At 43.7% G+C, this 27,945-nt stretch overlaps 1 protein-coding gene across 10 annotated transcripts in view; it reads right to left on the minus strand.

The window, feature by feature from the left end:
- Positions 1–27,945, minus strand: part of FAT3 (FAT atypical cadherin 3) — a 427,575-nt gene that overhangs the window by 216,655 nt on the left and 182,975 nt on the right. For all 10 annotated transcript variants that reach the window (XR_012585081.1, XM_074571548.1, XM_074571528.1 and 7 more), the window contains one exon: positions 17,307–17,621. Coding sequence is in view for 9 of the 10 variants with exons in the window: in XM_074571548.1 (XP_074427649.1) it covers positions 17,307–17,621 (315 nt within the window). In the remaining variant the exon portion in view is untranslated. The remainder of the gene's footprint in view (positions 1–17,306; positions 17,622–27,945) is intronic.

Genomic DNA, 27,945 nt, shown 5'->3' on the forward strand with positions numbered 1-27,945 from the left:
GCTGCTGTTGCTCATATTGGGAAGGTCCTTGGAGGTACCCTGGACCCCTGCATCTGCACCTGACTCTGGTCTTTCCTCCATGCTGGAGACTTGGGGAGGAAGGACTTTGGAGGTCACTGTTGGACTGTGACCATGAACGGCTTTATGGAGGCAAACAACCTGCATTTTCCTACTTAAAAGTCAATGACAATCTGGCACTAATTAAATCAGTGCTTCTTTTCCCCTTTCTGCCTTAAAGAATGATGCTGTGTTTAATTAATTAATAATTGGATTAATGCACTTAAGTACCTGCACAGGGAGAAATTACTAGGGAGTAATGGGCTCTCTGTTCCAGCAGAGAAAGGTACAACCAAAGCCAATGGCTGGAAAGAAGAGGCAGACAAATTCAAATGAAAAATAAACCAGACGTTTCAAAGAATGAAGGAGATCAGCATCAGGAAAAAAAGGCCTTAGAGCCTTTAAATCAGTATCTTCCTGCAATACAGGCTGTAGTCAAACAGCAGTTGACATCGCAGTGTAGGAGCAATTAGGTGACTCTCTACAACTTGAAGTGTGGAGAGGGTCAGAGTAGGTGATCTAATAACCCTCTGACCTTAAGACTATTAATCTGTTCATTCACTAGCCTATCACACTGCAAAAGCCTCTGCTTCCATCCCTAAAACAGAAAATATCACAAGCAGGAAAAATAGAGGAGTTCTCATGCGCTATGCTGTGAGGTCTAGGAAAAAAATCACTTCCATCAGCAAATAAATAAATAGAACAGAATTGGAATAGCAAATAGCACAACAGTATCAAAAATTTAATACAATAATAGCAGAAAAATAATGGTATTACAACTATAGGAAAAGAACTATCATCTTCACTTATTTTTTTTCCTGAAGTTAAAGTAATTCCTTAAATGCAGTAAGCTTTTGAGGGGCAGAGAATTAAATAATTGTCATTTTTGTCTATGTTACATTATATTCCCCTAAAGGGAGGAGATATATATGGGAGGAAGGGGTATTTAATTCTCATGACATGATCTATGGTCAATATGCTGGAAGGCCATGGAAATTAGCACCAACTGTTATCTTAGATGAGAATTTGTATCTAATAGTCTCATATGAACCCAGCTAAATATATTTTCTTATTTCACACTCAGACAATCACTAAGGGTTCAGTCCCACACCCATCTGCAGCAATGGCAGGAATCCCATTGACTTCACTAAGAGCAGGAGAAAACTCATTCCTTGAAGGTGTGACAGCACAATTAGAGTCACTTTTTAAAACGTATCCATGAGACAAAAGACTGAGGTTTGTTTGTTGTTTTGTTTTGTTGTTTGGTTTTTTTTAAAGATTAAATTAGCAAAGGAAATGAACTTGGGCTGCTTCTGCACCAGCTCTGAGGGAGACCTAAACAGCCTGGTGTAAGTGCCAAGGGCACAGCACCAAAGCGTTCAACCCCGGAGCTGTGGTATGAGACCACACGGAAATCTGGGAAGTAATATTTTCAAAAACATCTAAAATTGCTTCTCAAAAGTCACTTTTAAAAATCATTCACAGGAGGTTTTGGTGATTTTACCTGTGGTCGTTGTGCCACCTATCCTACAAATCAATTTTGACCGGGCAGAATGAAAGATGGCAACACAATTCAAGGTGGGGAAAGGATAAACTCTGAAGTAATAAGATTGGGCTGTTATTCATTTACGGTACTTTCACAGCCTGACAGTTCCGCAATTTCTGGGGAAGATTTATCTTATCCTAACAAAATCATTTCTCAAGTGTCATGACTCAAGCGGACCTCTAGAAGGGCCGAGGACTGGGTGCCAGGTGGGAGCTGGGGTCCACCTCGGTGCAGCGCCGTGTGCCCGGCATCGGGCCACCAACGGCGTGGATGCAGTGACGGAGAGGGGATGTCTCTGTTTGGAGGGTGGGAAAAGTGATCCTGCAGCGATTCTGACACCACACCAGCATGGAAAATATCACCCAATTGGAATAATTTAGTCTTAAAAAAAAAAAAGTATATGCAACTTGCAATTGCAATTCAGTGAATATTTTTGGGACTCACTTAGGAAGGGTACGTAATGGACTCTATTCCTATAAAGCATTCCTAAGGCACTCAGAGTCACATTTATACCTTTTTTCGTTTTAAAGGCAATGGAATATTCAAATGCATTTTTGTATTTTAAGTGTAATTTCTAATTACATGCACAATTGCTAATCCATCTGTTTACTACATACTGTAAATGTCTGTAGTTATATATGCTTGAATAATTATTGAAAATTAAATATTGTAAACAGTCAAATTAATTTCTCTCAGCATACCAAATTGCAGGAAGTCTGCAAGATGATAAAATATTACATGCCCCCAGAAATGGAACAAGTCACTCCTACCCCACACCTCGCTGAATGTGCTTATTGCTGTTCTGTAACAGATAGGAAACTTTTTAATCCAAAAATTTGTAACAAGAAGAATCTGAAAAGCTCCATTACACTCTGCTATCAGGGAGAGAGTGATTTAAAAGGAATGCGGTCTGAAAGTGTTTCAGCTGTGTTGGAACAAGAAAATCATGTTTCTTACGAGAGGCAAGTTTCTGTTAACACTTTCTTATTTCTATCCTGTTAGAATCACCATAGGAATATAAACAGCATTTTTTTTTCCTTTGTTGATTTATTTATAACATTGCACGGCAATAATGCTATTCAAGAAGCCCCTGAGCAGGAAAAGACGGGAACATACAATATTTGAATATCCATTATCCGTTCCCAGAAGAGACACGTCCTTTCCTCCCAACTTTCTGGGCAAAACAGAGCTCTGCCATAAAGCCCCTCTACTGCTATGGTCATTTTTGACTTAAACTGTGTTTGTTATGCGTTAATAGGTTTTTAATCCAGACCAGATCATCTATTTTGAGCTTCTGAATAACAACGGCTGGGGAATTTCACTGCTCAGCTCCTTTGTCTGGACCATAACTTTGGAATAGCACCTTTACAGCTAAAATCATCCTAAGCCAGAAAAACAAGATTATTTCTAGTCTGAAATTCTCTAACCTCACCTTCCACTGACTTTCATGCCTTTTATCTGTTAGATGAAAGAAAACTTTTGTCAGAAATCTGTCCCCATGTAGGCACACACAAACTATGAAGGCATCGCCTCTCAAATTTTTCTTGACAAATTACACAGCTGAATTTCTTCAGCTCCGCATGGTAGGGTCATGCAAATTTTAGACTTTAAAAAAGGCGACTGAGAACCCCAGTGATGTGATCCTTTTAAGTAGATGGCTTGTCGGAGGCCAGGCATGCTTGAAATGAGATGAGAATCTGGCTCTAAATGTTTGACTTCATAATTTAACAGTGAGCCCCATTGCCTACACAGAGAGGCAGCTGAAGAAAATTCAGGATCTTAACTCTGGTGTAGGTGTTTATATGCTCACGGTTATTATACGCTCACGGTTATTATCAATGGGAAATCAGGTACTCAAACACCTTCCTGAATCTTACTGTGGCTGTAGGTAACAGGTCTCTCTCTAAATGCCCTCTACAAAAACCCTTGAGCTACGGTGTAGGAGGAAGGGATGGGGATGCTCCACTAGATATTATGGTTTTTAACTATGCTGAGGACAGTAGCCAGCTTTTCCCAGAATATAAAGGAACTTCACCTCTCAGAAGCACAGCTGGGCATCGTGTTTCAGAAGTTCAGCCTTCCTAGGTGGCTCTACCCTCATATCCCAATGGAACAGCAGCTAAGCCCTTTCATTGGAAGACTGTCACTGTCCTTGTTTTCTCACGAAAAATGAAGAGGAGAGCAGGGAAAAGCCCTAAACTTATATACATGCCATTAAAGAAAAAATTTAAAAATGTCCACTTTGAATGTTTTTGCTGAAAAATCCTTTAATTTAAAAAAAATGCAAAATATTAAAAAACAAAACAAAGCAACCCTTTGTAACTTGTGTAAAATTTTGGCAAAAAAAAATAATATATATCTCAGAGAAGAGGAAGGAGACCTCTCTATATAGATATAGACGCAGGAGATACATATATATATATATCTCTCTCTTATGTACAATTTGGGGTAAATCTCTTGCACCCCCTCCCTTCCAGCTGCAGCCCCAGGACGAAGCCCGCGGCACACAGGGGCACGCCGGCACCTTGCCAGCAAAGGACAAGACTGCCCGCTCCTCGATTTTAAAAGCACCAAGAGTGCCCAGGAACAAACTCAGCGCTGATCAATACCGCCTTGGTTTTTCTGCCGCAGCCCCATCTGCTTTTCCCCATCTGTTGTCTCAAGCTCCCCTTAAACTGCGAGCTTTTCGGCGTAGCAACCATCTTTTACTCCACTTACCCTGCCAAGCACGGCAGGGTGCCGCCTCATGACAGCAGCTACAAAGGTGCCACAATATTGCAAATAAATATTAAAAGAATAAGTCACCGTTTCAGCTTCCCAAAAGGCAGCACAGGTTTTGCTTTTCCCCACTGAGTTCTTAGTTCTGAATTATTTTTCATTACTAAATGAAAAAAAAAAACAAACAACAAACCCAAACAAAATAAAACCCACAATCCCTTTTCCTTTTCTTGCAGGACTCAATGTGAAGAAATTAAGGTATCTTGAGGATATGTCTCTGGGTTGTTGGTTGTTTTTTTTTTTACCCCAAAGGCACTATCAAAGGCGAGGGTGAGCCTTCATGATTACAAAAGCCAAGTCCATGCACGACTATGGGTGAAACAGTCCTGAACACGGAACATTTCCTGTGTGATGCAACTGCCTTTATACAGTCAGTTCAACAAAGTATATATTATTTTCTTTGTGTTTTAATCTCTTTTTCTCAAGTTTCTTCATTAGCAAAAATGACCTCTATCTACATAGAAATTTCCTCTTCTCTGACATTTTTGTTTTCCCATTAAATCTTTCATCACGTTCTCACAGTGCTACACTTCTGGCATTGAAAAAGCAGCCAGGTAAAGAGGTTAGGCTGATGCCTTGCAGGGTGTTTGGAAACCCCAGCTATTCTGCACAATTTGCAAACAGAAAGTACAAACAGAAGTTTTTGGAGCTGGAGAGGAAGCCTCTTCCTGCAGGCTGAAAGAATAAAACACCCTTGAGATCCTCCCTCCTCAACACCAGGTAGCCGCAGAGAGGAGGAATCAACAGATTGGAGCTGAGCTCATGAGCAGAGGGTGAAGCCCCTCCATCCCGCCGACCAAGGAAGGACTATACCTAAATCCTGCCTATTTGCTGCTCTGACACGGAGCTGTGCATCATTTAGTACAGGACTCGGCCATTGGCAAGCAAACCCAACTCAAGCTGAGGGGTTCCCACACACACAAATTCAGGTCATTTGCATCTTATTGAGGCAAAGCTGCAGTTCACCCCCTTAGACTAGTCTAGTCTTGATTTTGGTCATGTGCTTGCTTTATATCTTCTCCTTTAATGCATAACATTTCCTTAATCAGTTTGGATTACATTAAGTGTTACAAGAAAGAAATAAAAAACACAAGATAAATCCCCTAAGAAATTACAGATTTACTTCAAAAATATCTACAGCATCGTGCATATCTAAGCTGTTAATACCATCCCTGCACCTACTCTGGGTAATCTTGTGTGTGTTTATTCTCTCTTTAATCAACCTAATAGACATCTACTCAATAAATTAAATCTAGCAACTAAATGACTCCTTCTGTCATTTGCAGTATGTTCCCAGGTCCAAACACATAGAATAATAAGGAAAAAGAGAAAATTCTCCATCCCTGGTTACCTCTCCTAAAGGATCTCTCTGAATAATACAAATGATGGGCATAAAATATTTCTTCAGAGATTTACAAAAACCCACCTTGTTCTCAAGTTAACAAAAATAACTTGAACATCTCTGAGCAATGACAGCATCTTTCCATAATAGTATCTTCTTAAGGATAAGATGGTGAAATTCTCAGGCGGCACAAACCATATCGTTCAGCTGAAGCTGTAGTACCACAAGCACCTGTGCTTCTTTAAGCAACTGTTTCTTCTTTTACTACTGCACATTTTATTACATAGTGTCTGTGATTCAAATGAAGGTCAGAAAATACAAGCATATGGTGAATGGAACCAAAATTAATCGTAGCCAAAATATTCTCTTGCAGAACAGACTTAGATTTATCTTTTGGGTATCGTGGCTACATTAGAAAAACTGTGTATGTGCGCTGCTGTTCATGCGCTGTTAAGTTAAAGTTCAGGAAATAACACTTAGTTTTCAAACCAAATCCCTTCAAGATCTGAAAAGCTACTTGCTAATTACCATACAAATAGATCACTGCGGCACAGATGCCTTGCACGTAACTCATTTGACAAAAACATGAAATTTCTCTTAGAAGGCAACAAACCCACAGCAGATCACGACATTGAGTCATATTCACAGGATACAACGAGGAAACATGTTCTTGCAGAGAAAGTACAAGCAAATGTAACATTGAGAAAGAAAGAGTACAATTATTTGGCAGTAGCCTGGGACTTCAGGGCTCTGGGTTTGCCTCCTCGCTCCACCACAGCATCAGCCAAGCTGCGCCTGCATTAGGCTGATGGAGAAGGGGTTTGCTTCACCCACAGAAGAGACATGAGTCAGCTCTGTCCTTACGTTGCTTGGGAGGCTTCATCAGAGCCGTCCACGTCTCCTTGCCCCTGTGCAAACTGGAATCCTTCCTTCCTGTGGGCAACTCACTCCCTTTGGGCCGGAGAGAAAGCAAGGTGAGGAAGGGCTGAAAGGCAGCGATGGGACGCGGTGGGGTAATTGAAGACAGGATAGGAAATAGGATAGGAAAATAGGTGCTCCTGAGGCTCTCACATGCCAAGATGACTTCTGCACACATGGCAGGGAACCCCGGTGCTGGGCCACCCTTGCTTTCAAGGTTCAGTGGGGCAGCCTGGACTGAACCCGTGCCAGTAAGGCTTTGCATTACATGTGGCCAGTGGCTTTGAAGGCAAATTAAGACCAAATCTTTATTACTAGCATAGGATGAGTTAGCCCCTTCCTTCACCTCAGTTGCTTGCTTGTAAAAAAGGAAAAAAGGGGCTGTTCTACCTTATCTTACAGTGTGAAGGACTTAGCCGCCACGGGAGGAGAAACCACGTAAACACAACAGGAGAGGAAGTCCAGGCACAGCAGAAGCCACATGGCGATCAATGTCAAAACAAGGTTACAAGAGCAGGGTCCCTTGTAGGGAGATGTTTTTAAGATCTAACTTCAGAGCTCTTAGAAAGTTTTGTATAACATGAAAACTGTGATTAGGGGGGTCTTCCGATATTTAACCCCCAGATACTGCTTTATTTTTATACGTATATGTCTCCTGTTAATTTAAGCTCTGTGCGACTAGACATATGGCGATGCGATCTGTACAATTATATAGATAAGGTCACATACTTAACTGGCAACAGCATGACTAACTTCAAAGAAGTTGTGTCAATCTTCGCGGGGAGAGAAAAGCACTCTCGTTAACATAAAGGAAAGGGGGAAAGAGAGGGGAGAGTAATTTCACAGAAAATAATTATCTTTGGTTATAACAGCATAACTCTGATGGAGACAGAGAGTCAGAAAGAAAAGGAAAAACAACACAAATCCGCTGCTAACCTTGATTTTTGAACAGACAGGTTCAGCTGCACTGCAAGGTGATGAGGCTTTGGAGGCTTAGCAGGGGCTGACACAACCTCATATGTGATGGAAGACAAAGAATAATTAAGAGTTGGTGATTACTGACATAATGATGGCTTATGCAAACACACCTGTCTTCACAGTTGCCTTCTCTTCTTATTCCCATTTACAAGCTTTTTTTTTTTTTTAAAGACTCACATGCGGCATAGGTCAATCTCATTCTCCCAGACAGGAAATACCTCCATCCTTTTTTGTTCACACCAAGGATCGGATGTAAACTGAGAGTAAATTACAGCTACAGTCCTTGCCTTTAACTTCCAGTCCATAAGGAGATATTAGAAAGTGCTCACAAAATAAGGGGAAGATACACCATTCAAGCCACTAAAAGTGCCTGTCGTAAGATGACAATATGAGTGTATTCATTGCAGCGGAGCAAAAGGGAAAAATGGTGATTCATTATTGTCTGCTTGGGATTTTCAGGGTCCAACATCATAGAAAGGTGCAACACCTCTGACTGTTGAGCAAAAGCTAAATACAATTACTTGATTGATTAAAAAGCAGTAGGAAATAAAAAGAAAACAAAAAAAACCAAATTCCCCCCGCCCCCGATTCCAAGCCTTCCCCTCATCTGGGCTAACATCACAGCTTTATTTTCCTCCCCGGAGCTCCCCCTCCGCAGCCCTATCCCTGTAGGAACGCCACGCTCACAGGCTCCACATCTCAGCATCCCCAACTCACCAACCTAATTCCCCCTGCCAGAGTTCAGGCTTGGACCGCAAGCAATTACTGTAACGCAGGGGCATTCGCTGCTATTAGCATAATAATGTACGGAGGGATATGACAAGTATCCATAGCATATGCATTGTGCATACATTTAACAGGGCTGTGACTCGGTACTTGCGGTACACAGTTTCACCCAATCATCTCAATTATGTTTCTGTCATCGATAATAATTCTATCAAGAGTATTTGGCTACCTGGGAGTGAATGCAACAGCCCTAATTACAAATTAGTGAAGGAATAGTGTAGCATATGAAAAAGGCAGATGGTTTTTGGACGAGTTCTGCCTAGTCATGGCTTCTGGAAATTTATGAGTAGAGAAACTGGACTGACAGACAAGGTAGAAAAATTAGTGTAACAGCTAAGCTGACAGCCAGTCCGTTCTAAACAGGACAGAAGATCTGCTCTGCTGGTGTTTTTGAAAATAAGAAATGATTGCTGTAATGTACAACAATGTAAATTTATGGGATTAATAGCAAAATCGTTGCTGTTCTGGAATGGGTGCTGGGGCAGGACAGGAGGGAACTTTTTGGTTATCAAGCAGTAACCTTCTCCATCAGCAAACACCGACTCACTGGCCCTCACCACGCTGTTGCCCTTCAGACATATCTCTACTGAAGCAAACCTGGGGAGCTGGGGAGTTCAGATTAAAAACTGATGTCGCATTGAATAAGCGAAGACACAATGGTCCGGTCAAGGCAATGGAGATACTCCTGAAGCTTCTTACTGTGAAACGGGACTAAAAAGGTCATCATGGAGATCTAAAGAAAGGTTAAAATTTCTATAAGCCACGTTTAAATCTGCTGATTACAAAGAAATGGCATTTATGAGCAGTATTGTGTCTTCTAATGTCGTTTTAAAAGAGGCACTTGATACCCGAGACATCCAGCAATCTCAACTGTATTCAGTGCTTCATGAATCAAAACCCACTGCCAGCAGAAATCAGGTCTGTTCAGGAGACATGATAAAGCCGGATTTATTATTTTATTAATAGCAGCATTACTGTAGCCTCAGCTAAGGTGACACAGCTCACGCCTTTATACCCTCCACAGATAACAGATACGGAGTAAGGAGGGAATCGCTGCCAGGGAGGAGGGAAGAGATGGGCTGGCTGAGCTCAAATTTTCTCATTTTCAGTGGAATCAGTGGTCTGGCACTAGACTTACTTAATCTGAAAAAGTTTTATATTCCTCTTCATCCTACCATTTCAGAAGTGATGCTCCTCTTTCTTTTTATATGCCTATGAATACATGACTGTGTGTGGATTTCTATTAATGCCGATATGCCTGAAAAATCAATAGCTTGCATTTCCACAGCCTATTTGATCTGCAAACTGTCTACTCTGTGAATTAATTTCCAGGACAATCACATGAGGTAAGAAAATATTTCCACTTACACAAAAAAAAAAAAAAGAAAACCAGTGAGGTTAGGTGACTCACTCAAAGTCAAAAGCAGAGTTCATGTCACTGCTGGGCTGCAGCTCAGGAGTTAATTGAACATCTACTCTGGGGAATAAACGTGCACTGGCAAGCAGATGGACTTGATGATTTATATCCTGTCCTCCCTTCCCCCCCCCCTTTTTTCTTAATTATTACTATTATTATTGTTATTATGACAAGTTCCTTGAGGCAGGAACTTTGTCTAACATGCTGTACAGTGCCTAGCAGGCTTTTAGGTCCCACTGTGATTAAGTACATAACTCCAGCATCCACAGTCCTTTGATTTGCTAGCTGCTAACCCTGGCCTCAAACCACTGGAAATATGGTGTCTAGTAACAAATAACCCATCCCAAAGTTGAAATTAAAGCTTCTAAAATGCTCAGAAGCTCAATTTTTAACAGCGAGCGTATTATAAAGAAGTCATTAAGAGTCACGCTTTTAAATAATATTGAGAAGTGAAAGAAAAGAGAGTAGATCATTTGGCGTGTGTTGATACAACATAAATTACAGAAAGTGGAAGCCAGCCAATGCACTAAGGGAATTACATTGTAAAAATCTGTTTTAGTTCTGGATAGCTACAGACCAGTGATAGGCTGGACTCTGCAACTGTTGTTGAACTCGGCGTTTGTACAAACAGCCTTGGAGACCACAGAAGGGAGGAAGACCAATGCCTCAAGTTCACCTTTGATTGAAAAGACCTACAGTCAATGGTTTCATCCTCTGCAAGGTCTTCTATAGTCTTGGACAGGTCAGTTGAACTGCAGGGACACTTACAGCGTGAATGGCAGCGAGCACGACGTGATCTGCATGGCCAGTTTACATCACACACAGAGTTGCCAAACAGAGCTCCGTGCCCAACGCATGCGCGGGAGTTGCCGCCAGGCGCCCTTCAGAAGGAGCCTGCAGTGGGAGGGAGGTGATCTGCAACACCCTCAAAATTCAACACATGAATGTCCCAATTTGATCACTATAGCACCTAAAATGTGCTCTGGAGGAAGACGGCAGGTTAGACTACACAATCCAAACAAACAAAAAAGCTAAAGGCCTTCATTTACAAAACGGTGAAGACCTTATTTCAGAGGAAGTTTACGAAGAGTTTAGCAGCACGCAGAGCATCAACTGCAATGTCAGGCAGGTCCCCCAGTAATGCAGACAACCCTTTGTGATGGGGTGGGAGCTGGGAGAATTGGTGGTCAATGAACATAGAAAGCTGCCCATTCTTAAAGAATAGACTTTTATTTTTCTTAAGAAAGGAGCATGAAATTCCCCTTACAAGAACAAAGTGACAAATGGACCAAGGTAGTACTAAGTTTAGCTTGACATTATTGACCTAAAGTCCCTTAGAAATGTCATCAAAAAGTAATTTTGTTTCATCTTTTTGAATAGTCCAGCATTTACCTTTAATTATTACATGATGGAAGATTTTAAATACCCCTTGTGTTACAGAACCGATGGATGTTAGTCTTTCTCCTCACCCAATGCAACTTGGGTTTAAACCTGAAAAATGTGCAAGGGGACAAAGGGATGTGTAGGGACTAAGTTGCCTCCACTTCCATTCCTTGTCCGTATGGCCTTTTGCATCACCCACAGTACGGCAGGAACGTTAATAACTGGATTATTAAGATCACTGAAGTTTGCCTCCCAGGACAAGCGGTCTCCCCTTGAGATGGTATCTACTGCAAAATCCCAGCAGAGTTGAAAAATTCTGGAGTATTTAACAGCCTTTTTGCTCTGCTGGAAAAAAAAAAAAACAACAAACCACATATGACAAACATGGGCCTCGGAGAACAAGAATTTATCGCAGAGTCCCCAAAATGCTCTCCTGAATATATAAACCACTATTCTTTCTCTCTCCTCTCTGGCGTACCTGTATTTCTGGGCTGAGAAGAGGCACTGGGCAGCCAGCACCTATACTGCTGGCAGCCTTCAGGACACAGTGCAGCAGGAGAGCACTGGATTTAGCTCAGCCTGTGAGAGCAAAGAAGACGGGTGGGGATTCCTTGGGAAAAAACGAAGAAAAACTTCCATAAAAATCAGGCTGTATGGCAGGAGGGTGAAGCACGGGTTCAGTATGGCAGGCTAAACGTGGCATTCAGCCCCAGCAGGATCCTCTGCCGGCTGGCTCCGTGAGTGCAAAAGAAAGCAAAGCCCGGCCTACTGAGGAGAGTAGCATTCATATCAATGAAATTCTGACGCTCACTAACCCCATATTAGCTTATATAAATATTAATACTCCTTCAGCATGAAAATATCCACTCTCTTTCCAAATCTAGGTGCAGATGTGACAGGTCAGAGACAACTTCCAGAGGCAGAGAATCGCTGCTCTGGGAAGATGTACTGACCTATATATACTACTTCTAAACCCACTAGTACATTCTGCCTTAAATACTGCAGCAAATACTATTTTTGGAGTGCCAGGGGTCTGCCTCTGTTTAAAAAGTGCCAGCAAGACACTAAGCAAGATGTAATCGAATTTTTCAGACCCACCAGCATAATTTTAGAGTAAGTTCATTAACATCAATGTGCACCAGAGTGAAATTTGGTCTGCTGGCATGTTAGTTAAAATATCTCTTAAAGTAATCTACATAAGACTGAAGAGAAGCTTATTGGGTTTGTCCAATATATGTGCAACAATAAACAAAATAATGTAATGGTTTGAATTAAAATTCATTGTTTTCTTCAGAGCACAGAAAAGCAATAAATCAACGCAGTAAATTACCCCTGTGCTGTGCTGTGAAATTAACACACATATATGAAATAAAAATAGGAATTTACGGCCCTAATCAATCAATTTTTTTTATTACCTCCATCATCTGTTTTATTTACCTTCCTCCACATCCCTCTCACCCCAAAATAACTCACTCGGCTCAGGGCAGCGGCGGCACTCCCACGGGCTTGGCTGTGAGCCGGCCAGCCCAGCCACTCCACCAGCAGCTCTGCCCTCCTCCTCCTTCTCCTTTTCCTCCCTCCTCCTCCTCCTTCTCAGCCCCGTCTCATGCCACCCACCAAGGAGCAAAGCCCTGTGGCCCCGTGTTCTGCCAAAGCAAGCCTGAGCCCACCATGAAAGCCAGGCTGAGAGGGAAACCCCTGGCTCCCCCAGCAGCCACACTGGTTTAGGCTGACCCACGGTTGCCGGAGGAGCCAAGAACCAGGAATGCTTCCATCACCGCTGCGAGCATGGCATGGCTGGGAAACCAATGCATAGGGGATGCCTTTTCCTGTGGCCATGTAACCTGGAGAGATGCTTCAGCTATTTGAAAAACACGTTACCTACCCCTCTCACAGAACTGTGCCTTACAATACCTCCTGCCCACTGAAAATAAAGAAAAATCCCAATTTGCCCTCTCGGACCTGCTAAACTTAGGCGGCAGCAGTCTCCACCAGTTCGTGGAACAAGGCTGCCTTGTTCTCAAGCACGAATGATTTACGGTTTCACACGTACCCAATGTGCTACATTATTCACTTAGTGCTTGTACCTATGAATATCAGCTCACGAGATAAAAGAGCAAGCCGAGGCGTAAACTGATGCTCGGCTGTATTTTAGAAAAAAATAATGAAGGTGAGAAAACAAAGACCTTCATGGGAGACTGCCCACGCTGCCATTCCATACCCAGCCAGCTGCACGCGGAAGGGCTGCTCACGTTCCTGTCCTCCTCCCCCGGAGTACCCACATAAACCCCGAGCCCGCAGGGGACTCTCCCTCGCCACCCATGTGCACTCGTGTTCCAGCAGCAGAAGCAGCCCCTGGCGAGAGCATGAGCCGCCGAGGGTGACTTCCGTGACAAAGTCTTCCTCTCAGCAGCTTTTTAGCAGCTTTTGGCTCCTGCAGGAGCAACTCTTCCTTCTCTCCAAAACCCACAGAGCAAATTGCAGGTGATAATCCTGAAAGGTCTGAAGACTGCCATCAAACAGATCCAAACGCATGCGATGTATTTGCAGTTCGACAGTACCTAAAATAGCCACCTAGAGCTGTGCCAGTCTATAAAAATGCAGGAAGTGACAGGTTGTCTACTAAAAAGTTTCTTCTACCTACAGACATGGCATACAAGGAGTATCGTTGCTTCCGCTATCCAGATAGTCAATTAAGATTGTAAGATTTGCCTGCAGTTATGGTCCTATATCAGAACTGGGAACAAAACCTGGACTGCCTATGTCCCCGCCTGGTGCCTTCATGAGATGGCAACACACGTAGTGGTACACATGCCCCCAGGAATCCGCGTGACCTGCGTGAGCTATAAAGCAGCTGAAAGTGAGCTCCAGGGAAAGGCAAGAACAGTCATTGCTGAGCTCCAATGACCACTGAGAAGGAGCACGAGACTGTGCAAAGGTGGAGGGGGACATGCCATGAGCAGGGTGCAGTGACACTCGGGGGTATTCCTCGTCGTACCAGCAAGGACCACCTAAGAAGAAGCTGGGATTACCCACTACGCCCAGGCTGTGCTGTGCCCCTCAGCGCTGCAGATAACCACATCGTCTGCAGTCAGGGCAGGACTGTCTGAAACACCACCCAGCCACCCTCCAGACGCACGCCATAAACTATGACATGCCCTATGTCTTCATAAGAAACCCAGCTTTGTCGGTATAAAGCACCAAGTCCAAAAACTAAGAAAAAGGGCACAGGAGTTCAAGGCTAGTAATGCCTTGTTCTCCATCAATAGTAATAGATTTCTTGCTGCAATATAGCCAGGTAATCTAAGGAAGAGATCTGTGAACCATGATCATTGCTTCTTCGCAGCGGAAGAAGCCAAACTCCTTTCTCTGACCTGTCTTCCTGAGGCTCCAGATAATCTGGGTTTAGCGGATACTCATTTCTGGCTGCAAATCCAGCAAGAGGTTTAACCCTGGGCACATTAGCAAAGCCCAGCCAGTAAGGGGTTGGAGAAACTTCTTAGCACCCCAAGCGCATCCATATGCTGCAGCCAACTCCCTGTCTTGAGTCAACGCCAACTTCTGCTGCCTCCCACGAAAGGATGTAAAAAATGTAGGATGCTGCCTTCGTGTTGCCTCTCAGCACCTGACTACTCACAGGAGAGAGATGTCAGTTTGTTGGCATTGTTTAAACTTGTAAAGTGACACAGAAAATAAAAGATCCCCTTTCTCACAAACGACTGCTCTCCCCTGACAGCAGGAGCACGCTCGCTCAACCCACGTACAGGGCAATTGCCGCATATTTGGGTTCACATGAAACCTTTTCATCTTGATTATACAGCACACTGCCGCATTCGGGGCTGCTGTGTAAAGCACTGCATGAGTTATTGCTGTGCCGAATGCCAGCATGCAAACAGGGTCGGGATGCTACAAACCTCTTCTGCGGGTGCAGAAGTCACCCGTATAAAACAACCAGAGTGTAAATTGCTGTTTTAGAGAAACTAATGCACCGCAGGGCGATGGCTGAAAGGAGCCTGGCCAGAGACCACAGGGGCACTCTCTAGAAAAATCCACTACGCTCTTATTCCTCGGACATCAGCATCCTGTTGGGAGAAAGCATCCTGATACCAAGGCTGGGCAGGTAGAACTGGCCACACTTCCAAGGGAGGATGAGATCTTTGTGTTCATGACAAACGTCCCTTTTGGGACAAGGCACCTCTGTGCACACATGCTCTATCGACCCCAACATTTTGAAAGGCAAAAACAAAGTAAAAGAGGCCGCCCTGCCCGGCTCTCACTGCTCTGCATTTGGCATGGAGCAAGGTGGACAGGAGGTGATGGTTTATGCCTGCCATGACAAATCCCAGCCAGCCACCAGCCAGGATGCTCACCAAACGCAATGGGGGCCCTTTGGGGGTTGCCCAAGCAGCAAAGTTACTCATCCTGAAGCCTTAAACCCTCAGACAGCAATTTCCTTGGTGCAAAATGAAGACGAAACATCTTCAGCGTTCAGTGCCATGACAGAGAATGAAGATCTCCTTGTCAGGGAAAAATATCCTGCCCGATGCTCCAGCAGGATGAAGAGCCACCCCGCACTGTGTGCTACCAGGCCAGGGGGCTGTGGGGCTGCAGCGCGCCCGGCTCTGGTCCTCGGCACGGCCTCATCCCGGCTGCCGTGCGGATAAGGGGAACTGCGCCGAGCAGGTTGCTCTGCGGGAGGAGCCGACGGGAGGGAAGCACAAGCATTAAACACTGCGGAGTCCTAACTCTGCTACTTTGCCCAGATGGGATTTATGGGGTGGGGAGGGGGAGAAGGGATGCAGATGGAAGAGCCATCTTCGGCCATTTCAAGTGTTAAAAATAAGTGAGATATGTGCCTTAGGGCTCGGCAGATTGAACACAGCGATTATACACGCTCACTGATTCTTCACCTGGGCTTATGCCTGAAAAGATCCTGACCCCTTCTTATGCCACACATTGCAATAGGTTTGCCCAGCCAAATGTTGAAAATGTATTTAGTGAACATCATTTTCCTACACCAAATTAAAAATCTTCCCTCTCTGGTCTACTCCTTCTGGTGTTCTAGCCACTTAGAAATTTGCAGCAGATACAAATAAACATTTTTTTCAAAAAAATCAAGGCCCTAGAACAAAACCAGGAGCATTACAACCAGCATGAGAGCTGTGTGAATCCTCTGAACTACTTTGATAAAGATCAACCTATTGCTGCGAAAGCCGACCCAATTCTCTAGCTGCGAACCATGCTGGAGGGTCGCCAGCAGCCAGAGAAGCGAGGGACGGACAGGTACATGCCAGAGCGAGGACACCTGTGGCCAAGCATAGGTAGGCACCCAGCAGAGCATCCATGAACTTGGGCTACATCTCCTGGGGCGATTTCTTCCTCAACGAGGCACCCGGGACGCCTGGGTCAGCAAAGGCACCGAGGGTACAGAGATGCGCAGAGCCCGTCTGCACGGGCACAATGCTCCACCGCCAGCCAACAACAGCACTTTAACTTAAAACAACCACCGTATCTGCAACACTGTACCCACAGGCTACATCCCCAACCGTTACAAATCAATGCAAACACACGGTGTTTTTTTTTTTTTTTTCTAATGGCCAGAGGGATTTTTAGGTCATCTAAACTGTCTTTTTGTATAGAGCAAGCTGTAGAAACACATCCAGCTACTGTAATGTGGAGCCTAATTACATGTGCTGGACAATCATCGTGCCACTTACTTCCACGGTGCTTACAAAGGACAAAACGCCACTCTGTGAAGCGCAACAGCTTGAATCTGCTTCCTAACATTGCTCGGCAGACCCAGCGTAGCAAAGTCTCATCCCTATAGACACAGGGAAGAGGCAACAGCCAGCAGCTATTTGGTGACCTAGAGAAGAGCGATCGCTGCAGCAGCACATCTGCAGCACGTCATCTGCCAGCGTGCTCGTGTACGGATGCGAAAGAGAATGCTTTAGACACATACAAGATGCTTTAGTCACCTAACTAACCAGAAAACAGAGGTTTTGAAAGCAGTGCCATGCCAGTGGATCCTGGAGGGGAGCAAGGTGGTAAACATTTAAATCGCGTATTCCCACCACCACAAGGCAGCAGGATTTCATTACCTGTTTTGGGATTGATTACAAAGAAGTTCTGGGGATTTCCACTTGTAATCCGGTAAGTCAGTTTTTCATTAGTGCTGGAGTCAGGGTCCTGGGCTTGGATCTGAATGACAGATACATCCTTCGGGGAGTTTTCCATGACGGCTGGGTAATAGATAGGTTCAGAGGTGAGGGGGGCGTTGTCATTCACATCCTCCACTTCAATGTAGACTTCGATGGTTGTGTAGAGTGGGACGACACCATGATCAGTCGCATACACCGTCAACCAGTAGGATCTGGTCGTCTCCCGGTCAAGAATATCTGCTGTGTAGATAACTCCTGCAGAAAAAACAGCAAGCAGAGGATCTCAGGAATAGGATCAATGAAATGTCACATCTATTTTGATTTGGCTGTACTATAGAAATGTGTTCAGCATATAACAAATGTTCTACCCTTAGAAAAATTAAAGTTGTACATAAAACAAAAACGTAAACTTGAACTCGGGCATTGAACCCTGATCAACATCTCAGTCGTTTGTCCCCAGAAATTTTTGTGTGTGTGTGTGCGAGTGTCTGTAAAAAGATGGTTCTTCATAAAGTGTCCTAATGTCATAGCCAATTCTTTGCTGGGACTGCAGCCAGCAGAATAACAGAAGAAACACCGTCATTTTCTGCTGGTGATGCGAACTTGTATAAACCTTAGTAGAGAGGGCTATCGCCGCTGACAATGAATTGCACAAGAGAAAGTGGCTTCTCTTTTCAAGCTCCTGCCAGCGTCCTTGCTGAAGAAAAAAGCCGAGGTGGCAATTTAAAATAGATACATTCAAGTTCAGTAGACAGTGAATTTAATAATGAGATCACTCACTGCACAATGCCAAAATCTTGGATTATCAGCAATCAAAAGCTCATGTAATAGCTCTTAGACAACCAGTATATCCTCTTTTATCACATAGGAAGGGTTTGGCCACTCTACTACTGATGTAAGAAAACATCAGCTGTTTTCCTACTTGGTCGAAAGTGTGTTTGTAACAGAGCCACAAAGAGACATGGCACCTGCCACTCCACCACCTCCATGTCTGCATGGTTCCTGCCACGATGGACTTCTACCCACCTCATTTCTTCCTAAAGTGATTTAGAAGTCCATCCTCCTCCTGAAATGAACACCAAAACCACAATGACTTTTATAAAAACAGATATAGGGCCCTGAAACCAGAAACACCTCCAAGCACTGGAAGACCTGCCCGTATTTGCATAGTCCAAACCTTCACTGACTTGAGCACTGACCACGAATGCACAGAGCATCAAGTACACCAGTACCACACACACAATCACCCCAGCATCAAAATATGCAAATGCACTTTCCCACCACTTCTGTGACACATACACCAAGAACATCTTCCTCTCTTAATACAGCATTATTAAGTCTTGGGCGACAAGTGGATCTCAAGCTTGAGACATACTAAGAAGGACAGTTTGCAGGCCATCAAGTCATGTCATTGATAGAAACTGGTGGAGAAGTTGCAGGGCAAGACAGGAACATAAGAAACCTCAATTTAGTCTCAGATGTGCTTGATGCAACTTCGAACAACATCATTATCAGTTAACCACCGAGGAAAGAGCTGCTGTAAAATCAGTGCTAATAAGGGATGTTCACGTCTCTGTGTTTTTTTTTAAGTATCAGACTGCACTGAAAGTTTCTGTGAGAACCTGAAGTCTTAGAAAAGCTTTAAAGACACTGGAATAGGCAGAGAGGTGTTGTGGGCAGACTTTGGGCACTGCTAAGGAAGGCGCAGGCTCTGTGTTCAGCCGCTCTTCAGAGCATGGGCTGCCAAGGAGGGATCCTCCTTGCCAGTCCTATCAGGAATCCTTCTTAATGGGGTATGTAAAGTTCAGATGTGATTTATCTACTTTATTCCTCAGCCTCAATCTTACAACCTATGCATCAAATCTGGCTTTTTAAATTATATCAGCAATTAATCCCTTTATGACACTGGATTCAGACAGACCTTTGGTTTTAAATTTAACTGGTAACTCCATTCCATTTCTTGAAGAGCAGCCATGAAAATGATGGCCCTGTGCTGCTGAGACAACAGCAGAAGGGATGGATTTGATGGCCTGATAGAGCTTCTGATGTCTAACAGTATGAAAAGCCCCGGTGCAAGCCTCGCCAGACATTTCACAGCAGAACACATTCTATACTGAAGTTTACCGGCAAACACACTAAATGGCTTTTATGAGGGGTAGCAGCAAGAGGCCAATGATGTAACATCTGTCCTAAGGGACTGCCACCCCTGGAGTAAGACAGAGAAGCCCACCCAGCAAGAAGGGATGCTGCCTGTCCCCAGGGAGCCAGGCCCTGGCTCCCGACATCCCCCATCCGACTCTGCTCTGGGCAGGAGGCAGCACAGAACCCACCACACCGTTACAGAGATGCCTGACGTTCTTGCCCTTCTCGTACAGGACACGTCTTTTTTAAAATTTTCTGAGTCTTGTTTTCAAGTTTGGATTTTTTTATTATGTTTTTTAATGCTAGTTTGAACTGCGAAGTATTTTCCTACTGTTTGATCAACCATAGAGAGAGGAAGGGGAAAGGAGCAGTACCAATTCCAGCCATGTGCGGGCTTAGGTCTTTTTCTAGTGACATCAGATTCATGTCCTTCTTGCTCAGATGTATTATTCACCCAACAAAGGTGAGCAACGCAGCACTGGAGGACAAAGGCAGAGTGTATTCTAAATATTCTTGTCGGCAGCTGCCTGTGCTACATAATGACTTTCTGTAGAAACATGGGTGAAATATGTAGTGAACTGTGATGAAAATGCCTAGAAGTCCAGAAGAGAAATTACATCGCAGGGATAAGAAGAGCCCGTAATAAATGACACCCCATGGAAATAAATAAACAAATAGCAAAAATCCATGTGGGCAAGGATGAGGCAAAAAAAGATGACCATCAGTGCTCCTAGAGATGTTGATTTATTCAGAAGACAAGAAGAATTATTTTAGATCATTAAACAAAATTTGAAATAAGTAGGGTTTTCCCCCAGTGAGAGCACAGAAGGTTTTAGCAGATTAACCTCTGTTTATGAAGCTGAATTTCACTAATGCTGAGCTGATAATAAATCTATCTTCTGAGTCGTTCCTTCATTTTATGACTCCTGGCAACAGTTACTTTCCATTTCTGTATTTCAGAAGGAAAGGATCATTGAACAAGTGTTAGCAACTGCCAACGGGTCTGCTACACTGGGTCTTCTTTTGACTTTTGATTTATTAAAAGGTCCCAGAAATAAATTAATTCCTTTTGCTCAATATGTCTTGTCATTACACCTGTCACCACCACACAGCAGCTTGATAAATAAGTAGAAGGTCTTTGTTCGCTGTCAGATTTTCCATGTGGAAACCCTTCCGCTGCCTCGGGAACACCTTCTACCACGCTCTCAAATGCCCTGCACAAAATGCCTCCTTCCTGTCTACCCAAATATGGGCCTAAAGTTAGTACCCACAGGAATACACGTGCTGCCCAAATATTTAACCAATCTGTCTACGTAGATATGGGTGACACCTTCCAGATGGATGTCAAACGTCATCTTCATATGAGGTGTTAACTCTGAAGACTAATGATGACGCTGGATTATCAGCACTGCTTCTTTATCATTATGGCATGGAAGCAAAAAGGCTGACAGAGCTGGCATCAGGACCTGCAAAACATTCCCTGGGGCAGTCCGTAGGCAGGCTCTCACTCACTTTAGCTGAGTGAAATTATGGGAAATGCCAAGAATATCCATGGATAAGACCACAACAAATTCAGAAAAGACCTCACTCCAAAGCTTATAGATATTAACAGATACAAAAGACAGAACTTCGTTTTCAGGGCCAGAAGAGCAGAGGGAAGGAGAGGCCTTTGGGAGCAGCTCTAAGGCTTTTCTTGGACAGCTTTTGTGGTGAATTCTTCCCAGCCCGCTAATTAGAAGGGAAACATGAACAATGTGATGACACCTGAGCTAAACAAATCAAGAAGTAAGAAGAAACACCAGCAGAGATCCTGAAAATTTCAAAGTGATTAAAAAAGAAAAAGTTTCAAGATTTTGCAGACGCATTTCTGAACGAGACAGAAAAAACAGATGTTCCCATCCACTGGGACACTACGCCACGGAGGCACTACTGCATTTCTACATGAGGCAGCTGAAATCCAACCGAGCAGCCTGTAAGCCAGCTCTTTATGTCACCCTCGGCCAGATTTTGCAGTATCCCTGAAGGACTGAAGCCAGCACTTCCGCAGGCCCAGGGCAGCCTCAGAAATAAAGCCAGCCATCAATCCAAAAAGAGGTGCCACCGATACGCTTGCCACTGCATTCCTCCAAGCACATTTGCCCTATGCGATTCGCCGAGTACCACGTGCATTACGAACACTGTAAGTGAAAAATAACAACGGAGTGCATTAATCGCTGATTAAAATCCTGGGCACATTTATATGTAAATTAAGTGCAGCCCTTGGGCTCGGCGATGTGCCAGCAATGCAAAGGTTGTGGTGCTTGTTTCTCTTAAAGGCTTGTTTTCCCTCTTTCCCGGGGAAAATAATGGGATAATGTTTTCTGTATGGCTCCTGCAAGTGGCGCACACTGAGACACTGCCTTAGGAAGGGTGAAGGCTGAAAAAAAAGGGGTGAGAAGCTACTGGCTATAAAAGTGGACAAAGAATCAGCGAACTGGATTTCCCTCCTTCCACTCCCCCTGATTTGCTGCACATCTTTCAGCAGACCACTTCAAATGACGTGGTCCACTCAAAATTATCTGAAAGTTATGTATTTACTATAGCCATGAGAAGCTCTTAAAACAAAAAGGGATTAGAGAAAAGCATTATTTCTTTCCTCACCTTTTTTTTGCCCCCTGTTTGTTTACCTTATGTGTTTGACAGTACTTTGTGTATAGGTCAAGTGATGAATGGACCTGCCACAGCTCTGCAAGGGAGTGTTTACTGGAGCTGTCAAGGCCGGGTGTTTACATAGGTGCCCATCGCCATGGATATCTGCTTCACACATATGTTCCTCCTAAAAGTCAGATCATCCTTCACGAATACTCTCAATAGTGCAAACACTAAAAGGAGTTCAATTCTGTTTAGGTTTTTTCAAGGCAAGATTAAAAGACAACTTGGTGGTCTGTAAGAAGGTGGGCAAGGAAAAGTCAGAGGAGAGTAACGAGGCTCTTTAATCGAGCTGAGAAAAGCAAATTGAGGTCTGATGGCTGGGAGTCAATGGCAGAAAAAGGAGAGTGCAAATACTGAAAGTGGAGGAGTCTGGCAGGAGGAACTGCTTGCCAGGGACCGGCCAGAATCTCCCATCATTTGGCATCTTGGTACTGGGGCAAGACAATATAATCTATTCTTCTATCCAAGTTATTGACCTAGATGCAAAAAATAACGTAGAATGTGATTTTGCTGAGTGACTCAGTAGCCTGTGTTATAAAAGTTGCCAGTGTAAGTAGTCATACTCTCAGTTTCGGCAAACGATGAACAAGATATGGGGAGGTTCCTGCACAGACAGAAAAAGGACTGGCTTGGAAGTATCTGCTACTCTTCCAAAAACTTCTATCACATAGAAGTATTACGGAAAATCCCGTAATTATCTCTTTTTCAAAATACTGCAGTGGTTTTGCAGGGGGGCATCCTGCTTAGCACCACCAGCTCTTCCCAGTCATCCAGTTGAGAAGAGCCTCAATGACAAGATGTTGCTTGCTCTTCTCATCCCTTTTCAGGAATATGAGGTAATTGCACAAATCAGCATCTCAGATTGGGAAACCAGGAAAGCCAAATAAAGTGAACAGCCCACTTATTCCCAATGCCTGACCCAGGAATGGCCACAGAGCGGGGCAGGAGGAGTGGTAGGCAGCAACAGCAGAACCTGTCCTCAGCACAAGCTGAAGCACAGGAGAGAGGTCACACTACAGCAGCACACCCACAGATATTCCCAGCTGCCAAAGTGTGGGATGCCCCTTCCCACTCAAAGCCAGGTCCTCACTAGTGCAAATGCAAGGTTTAGTGGTTAAAGTAGCTATAAAAATATATAATCTTTAAGGTGACTGAAGGACAAATGGTGATGGATGCACCTTCCTGACTCCAGCCCCTGGGGCAAAGGCCATGTCAGCTTCTGCCACGCGAAGTGTGACAAAAATGCATTTCCCGAGTTCCGAGTCTGCCTCTGACTCCTCCAGCTCCAAAACAAAGGGGCTCAGTGCAAACCAGCTACAAAGTAGAGGCTAGTTTGTCTCCAAATTAAAACGAGAGGAATGGGGCAGTCGGGAATGCCTACTGACAGCAGAGTACTCAGGGCTCTGTTTCATCCCTCAAAGGAAGAAAAGAAAAAAATCACTGATTCTGAAATGCTACTAATTATTCATGACCCTCATCAAAGACTCTACGAATCTCATGGCAGTAAACACAACACCTTGCTCATCACCGAGTCGTCAGCCAAAGGTCCTCAATTCCATTGCCTTGCTGGGAAACAAACAATAAATAAATGCAGCTTTAGAAGAAAACAGTTGAATAATGAGTTGTTTTTTTTTTCCAAAATTTGTCGATCTAAACTACGTAGGGGGAAGAAAGAGCTTACACACCTCATCCAGCTGCACCAAGATGAAAACTTTACACCCACCTACCCGCGCTCCTGCCCCGGAGCTCTGGCCGAATCCTGCCCCCACACATCGTTGCACAGGGGGGGCATGGAAAGATTTGTGACTGTAAACGCAAATGCCAGAGCTAATCCGGATTCCTTGCATTAAGAAAAGACGTGATTTTTGAAGGACACTTAGCAGAGAGCTATCGTAGGCAGGAAAAGTTTAAAAATACTGCAAGCCCATTATTCATCAAACCAATGAACGTAAAATCAACCAAAATGGCATGATTTGTAGACGGGAATTTCACACCCAATTAAGGAAGAAAATTTACGATTTCAAGAAAGCTAACATTACGCCTAACCTATACATTTTTTTATTTAGGTCCTTCACATAGAATGGTTCTGTGTGTATAAAATCAGCGCATACCTCTTTTAGGAGATATTTATTTCGTTCTTTCCATTAAGGGTAAACTGTAAATATAACCCACAGGATTAAACAGTTTTAGCGTAATGAAGACGTGAACCTGAGCACCGATGCCAGAGCGATTCAGCACACTGGGGCCACCAAAGCCAGTGGGAATCAGAATAAACCATACATTATATTCACCCCTTTTTAAAGTCTTCTCGAGCCATGAATCACCAGTGCCAGTTCTGAATACGGACGGCGGTATCACATCAGCCACAAACTCAACCGGAGCATGAAGGAGACCTATCGCTCATCCCCCCCACCGCTCGCAGCCGGCAGCTTTGAAAATCAGGCTCCTTACTTTGGTGATTAAGCGCTATTTCAGTGCCTTCATTTAAGCCCCCCCATTGTGCCAAGCGTGGCCTCCTGTTTTTATTTTATTGCACAAATTTCGCAGGCTTTACTGCATATTAAAACGCAAACCCAGCTCCTATTGAAGCGAATGGAAATATCCCCATTGACTTAAACGGAGATTAGATCATGCCCAGGAATGAGTCCAAAAGCAATATTAACTTTGTGAGACTACCTAGAACTTCCTAATATTCTTTTGTCTGGTTCAAATATAAAACATATATAATAAACCATGCTTGACAAAAAACGCAAGACAGGTAACACTCCTGTCTAGGGCTTAGCTTTTAATTTTCTCTTTTTTTACAGACGTTTTGAATGTACAAATTTACTGTTACCTTAAAACACAGTTTCTGCAGTGAATATTACGTCTCAGTTCCCAGAGCAGTAAAAGAGAATTAGAAAGCCAATCCTCTGCAATTCTATTTCCACCGACACTGGATTGGCCTGCAAATACACCTTTTACAGTGTTATTACACGCAATATTATGAATATCACAACCAGTCAGGATCGTCACAAGGACTTTCAACATGTTAACTAATGTAATATATCTGCAGGTAATAGATAAGCAGGTAGATAATGTTCAGGTTCACAGCTCTTACTGGACAGGACATGCCACTGTGTGTTTCAGGGGCAATTTCAAGTGTGGGCTCTTTCCAAAGGGGGACCACCGCTGCTGTTGTGTGCAAGGCATTGGGTGTGCAGAGGGGCTGTGAACTGCTTCTGCTCGTGGAATAAACCACCACCACCCAATGGTTTAGACCAAGCGCAGACAGTTGGTCTGAAATCCAGATCAGGTACGTATGGAAACTTCCTCTGACCTCAGAGGTCTTGGGACAGCGAACAGCCCCGGAAATGTCAGGGATACTCATGTGCCCGGGATGCACAGTGCGATTGGAGATCAGGTCTGGCAGGGAGTCATTAAATCAGGTACAGCCCCATCGGCACGACTTGCACGGGCATGAACCTGACACCAGGCTGGTGATGGTGTCCTGCCTGAGCACGGACCCTGGCCAGCCATGCCTCAGGCTGCAAAACACAAACATAACTTCATTTACTACAGGTAGAGGGGAAGTTCAACTAATTAAAGGCAATAATCAAGTTTAGGTCTGGCCAGTGACCCCTCAAATCAAAAGAATAAGAATAAATATATGTGTATGTTTACATATGTGACAATGCTAATATATATGAATATATTAATATTTACCAATGTATGTGTATTTATATATAATAAATCCATATAAAGGAATACCAACAAATATGGAGTGTATGTGTGTATATATATATATTCATATATATATATGAATGCTGTGATTCAAAGGGTAAGTGTTGCATACCAAATTAGCAGTGCCACCCTCCATAGGGACTGGGTTTTCTCAGGGGTCCGCGGGTGTCCCAAAGCAGACACCAAGGCTGCAGGACCGCTGCCACAAAGGCAGACTCCCCAGTAAAGCACCATCTTAATAGCACTGAAATGGAGGCAAAACTCCGATTAGGTGCTTGACCTTCCAGGCTACTTGTATTTTGAGTTTTGAGGTAAGATTCTTCCTTCTTCACCTTCAAATTACTTAAATTAAATGTTGCTGGTTTCCTTTGCTTGCTTTATTTGGGGAGGGGGAGGGCTTACAACTTCACATCAAAATGAGCTATCACTTAAATACAACATCTTCAAGGTCACTTACACATCAATTTCAGAGCAATTTTCCAAACACATCATCAAGACGCTGAACCAGAGGCTTAGTCAAATAAATTCTCTATCTTATTCCATTTATGAATTAAATGAAATAAGATGTGCCAACATTTTCACCTGACTAGGCTTTATTATGGTTTCTGTGTCTTCCATCACATCCCTCTACTTATTTAAAGAAATATCCATATTCATCTTGCTTTAATATTTTTTGCTTGGGTGGAAGAAAAAAATAATCTTACATAGATAAACAAAAAATACACAAGGGACAACTCTGGAAGAACCAAATTGCCTTCAAAGGCACAAATACTATAAAGAAACCCTCTTATTTTATGAATAATCTCTGTCAAAGCTTAACACACTCCATCACTGCCAAACAATGCAATAAAACCCTGCAGTAAAACCAGGCTGAGAGGAGCCGTGAAGCCCCGGCAATGACCAAACCGCTGCCACTTACCATTTGCTACTCACTACAAGTGCTTGAGAACGACGGGACAAACTGTGACACTGCTCTGACAAATGGGATGTGCTGTGAACCCGCATGGCTTGAGCCGTATCCTTCAACTTTTATGAAGACGGGCTGCCGCTGGCATCCCTTTTACCCAGGTAGATCCTTCCTCTTTGGTCTCAGAGACACAGCAAAATACAATGCTTATTTATGGGATCAACTTCTTCCTCTTTGCTGGGCACGTGCAGGCTCAACTTTTCAGACAAAGTGGCAAAAAAAGCAAATGAAAAGTGCAATTTTGACACGGTGGCAGGTGTTGTGCAAAATTCAGATACCTCAAGCTTTTATAAATGTTGGCAGGAAGGCCCAGTATGGGAATATGTGCTTAATGTAACTCAGAAGAACAACAGCTGATGGTACAATTTCACTCTACTGACTATGTTTGGTTTTTTTCCTTTTTTTAAAGCACTTGTGGCTCCTGGGTTTTCAGCCACACATGAATTACAAACTGTGAATTCTCTTATAATCTCTCTTCTCTTATAATCCCTCTGTATGCATTTATCCCTCTCTATCTGTTTTTCCCTACAGCAAACTGCAAGTTCTGCCCTGTTTTCTGAGCACCATGAGAACTACCGCACTCTTGCATGCCTTGTGCCCACCTCTGCAGCCTTCCCAACCAAACCGGACGTGGGAATGGTACCAGCAGAAATCCTCACGTTGTTAGCACCAACGATGAAAGCTGTTAAACCTCGATAATAAGCCGTTTGTATGGAGGCATTTTTGCTCAAAGGGTCTGGCGAATGCCCAGAGTAACCCAGATTTTCTGTACGTTCCCTTTAGTAGATTAATAAAGAGATCAAAGTCCAACCCATGTGTCCTCTGCCGGGAGGACTAGGAAGCTATTTTAAAAAGAAGGGTTTGCTCCTGGTTATTTTAGAAATGAAATCAGAAGCGGAGCGAAGCTGAAGCAGGAAGAAGAGATGGAGAAAAAAGGCAAAGGATGCTCAAAAGGATCCCAATAAAAGTCCTGGCAAGGGACTTCTGTGCAGGGTCCTCTTCCTTTACACGGAGCTCTGTATCTTTTGTACTGCCTACTGTATGAGAGATCGTTTT

Source organism: Larus michahellis, chromosome 1 (genome assembly GCF_964199755.1).
Source record: "Larus michahellis chromosome 1, bLarMic1.1, whole genome shotgun sequence".
Classification (NCBI taxonomy): domain Eukaryota; kingdom Metazoa; phylum Chordata; class Aves; order Charadriiformes; family Laridae; genus Larus; species Larus michahellis.